At 40.6% G+C, this 2,259-nt stretch overlaps 1 protein-coding gene across 1 annotated transcript; it reads left to right on the top strand.

Annotated features, from left to right (window-relative positions):
• Window positions 1–977: 977 nt before the first annotated feature.
• On the top strand, window positions 978–1,976 carry LOC117442013 (sterol 26-hydroxylase, mitochondrial-like; the record flags this gene model as incomplete). The annotated part of the gene is made up of 2 exons (XM_034078005.2): window positions 978–1,268; window positions 1,786–1,976. Coding segments are annotated over exons 1-2 (437 nt in total), but the record flags the coding sequence as incomplete, so codon positions are not given.
• Between the last annotated feature and the right edge of the window lie 283 nt (window positions 1,977–2,259).

Below are 2,259 nucleotides of genomic sequence, written 5' to 3'. Positions count from 1 at the left end.
AATGCAGATCGAGCCGGTCTTGATGTTGACGTTGAAAGTTGTCCCACAGCTGAAGTCCCAACTCTGGGGGAAACAGCACACTGTCCTTGGTAGGCTCCCAGTCCTTCCTGGTTCTCTGTCCTTGCTTTGCCCAGGCCTTTGACAGATCTGTAGAAACAAAATTAATCCAACCATTTATAGTCAAAAGATAAGCTCTCTATTCTATAGGTAATCTATTACGACATCATTAACACGGCCATGGAAGTCAATTTAGTTGAGGACAATATTTTGTCATAGATCTAGACAAGGGTGTGACTTTGGTTTGAGAAGTGGGGGGGACACAAAACAATGAAAAATGTTCTCGATTTAATTCCATTTCCTGCCTTTCTACAAATATATTAGGGACTGTAGTGTTAACAAATCCAAGAGAAATGTGTAGTGTACATAATGAGTGTGCACACTTATCTAGTATCCTATCCATGTGAACCTGTTTTATTTGTGATGACCTCACACCCTCAGCCGGGAAGATGTTTCTCTTTAAATTGAAGTTAAAGGCATCAATCTGGTGCACTTTGAGGGCAACAAGACTGGATAAAGCGCTATATAAGTACAGTCCATTTACCATTTACCATTTTATTCAATTAAATAATTGTAATCTTTTGGTTTATAATGCTCTTATGTCTGCATGTTATGTTTAAGATACTTGTTGACATGATTCAAATGCTAAATGCAGGATGTTATATTTCAATATTTGTATGATATTATATACTTGGTAATATGATATCTGAAAGGTAAATACATTTAAAAAAGACAGTTCTCATTTGCATAATTATTTGCATTAAAATCAATGATCTTTTTACACAGTAACCTACATTGATGTCATGATAAACTATTCCTCGAGTACCACACGGTCCCTGCAGGGGGATACACACACACACACACACACACACACACACACACACACACACACACACACACACACACACACACACACACGCACACATACAAAAACACAGAAACACTCACACACAGATTCTTCCACCATGGGTTCCTCGACAACCCGGGCTCTCCGGCTCCAGGCTCTCTGTCCCCGGACACTTCCTGCTGCTCGGCCCGGTGTGGAGCTCCGTTCCCGGGGCTCTTCAGGCCTGAACCAGACCCTGAACCTCCAGGCCGACATCGAGGCTGGGAAAAGGAAGGGCATCGATGATCTGCCCGGCCCCAGTTTAGCCACCACTCTGTACTGGTTATTCATCAAAGGATACGCGGACAAGAGCCACTTGCTGCAGGTAGAGTGCAGTGGCACGAGACATGTTCTTTTTAACAGCTGTTATGGACACCGCTGAAAAGCAATAACTAATATTAGTTCATGTTTTAGCAACAACTGTTTGCTTTCAGAGCAAATGCATTCAGGCAAACGTCCTTACATTCTTTTCTTTTTTTGTGAGAGATATAAAAAGTCAGATTTTGAGTTTTTTGTGGACTTTATTGTTATTATAAAGTTACTATAAATGTAAAATCAGAAATACAAAATTCCTGGGAGGAAAATGGATTTGGTTGCTAATAAAGTAAAATACCAACAACATCAATTAACATTTAATTTTTTAGTAAAAACAACAAGAAATATGTGCCATCGTGTACCACAATTCAAAATACATATGTAACAATATGTACATTACAATATAACCAGTATAAATGCTTTGATTGCAATAGAGTTATAAACTGCTTTGCTATTACACAGTTTCATAATTTGCCCCACTGTAAATGAACACATTGCATGCTTTTATTTTGACGCTCTGTTTGCAGGATGTGCAGAAGAACCTCTTCGGGCCCATCTGGCGGTCCCAGTTCGGTTCGTTCGACATCGTGAACGTGGCGTCGCCGGAGCTGATCGAAGAGGTGATCCGGCAGGAGGGAAAGTACCCGCTCAGGTGTGATCTGCCGCACTGGAAGGAGTACCGGGACCTCAGGGGCCAGGCCTACGGGCTGCACGTCGAGTGAGTACATCTTTTATTATATATTAACATAGAGAAGTTAGAATACAAATCTGCACTTTCTGCAAGTTCAGATGTGTCTAATATTATTCATCCATGATTTAAACATAATAATCCAGGATACAAGCCACCTGCAAGGGGACTACGATCAACTGGTTACAAAATAAATAAACTACCGAGTGTTTGAAAGCGTATAGTTTTATGATATCACTGCCCGTCTGAGACACGAGTGGATCTGACTTTAATTACATTTGAGTTGAGTGTTTCGTCAACCTGTGTTGCTTAA

The sequence above is a fragment of the Pseudochaenichthys georgianus genome, unplaced genomic scaffold (genome assembly GCF_902827115.2).
Source record: "Pseudochaenichthys georgianus unplaced genomic scaffold, fPseGeo1.2 scaffold_2311_arrow_ctg1, whole genome shotgun sequence".
NCBI classification, from domain to species: domain Eukaryota; kingdom Metazoa; phylum Chordata; class Actinopteri; order Perciformes; family Channichthyidae; genus Pseudochaenichthys; species Pseudochaenichthys georgianus.
The sequence above is the reverse complement of the archived record's forward strand: the minus strand, read 5'-3'. Positions and strand labels throughout refer to the sequence as shown.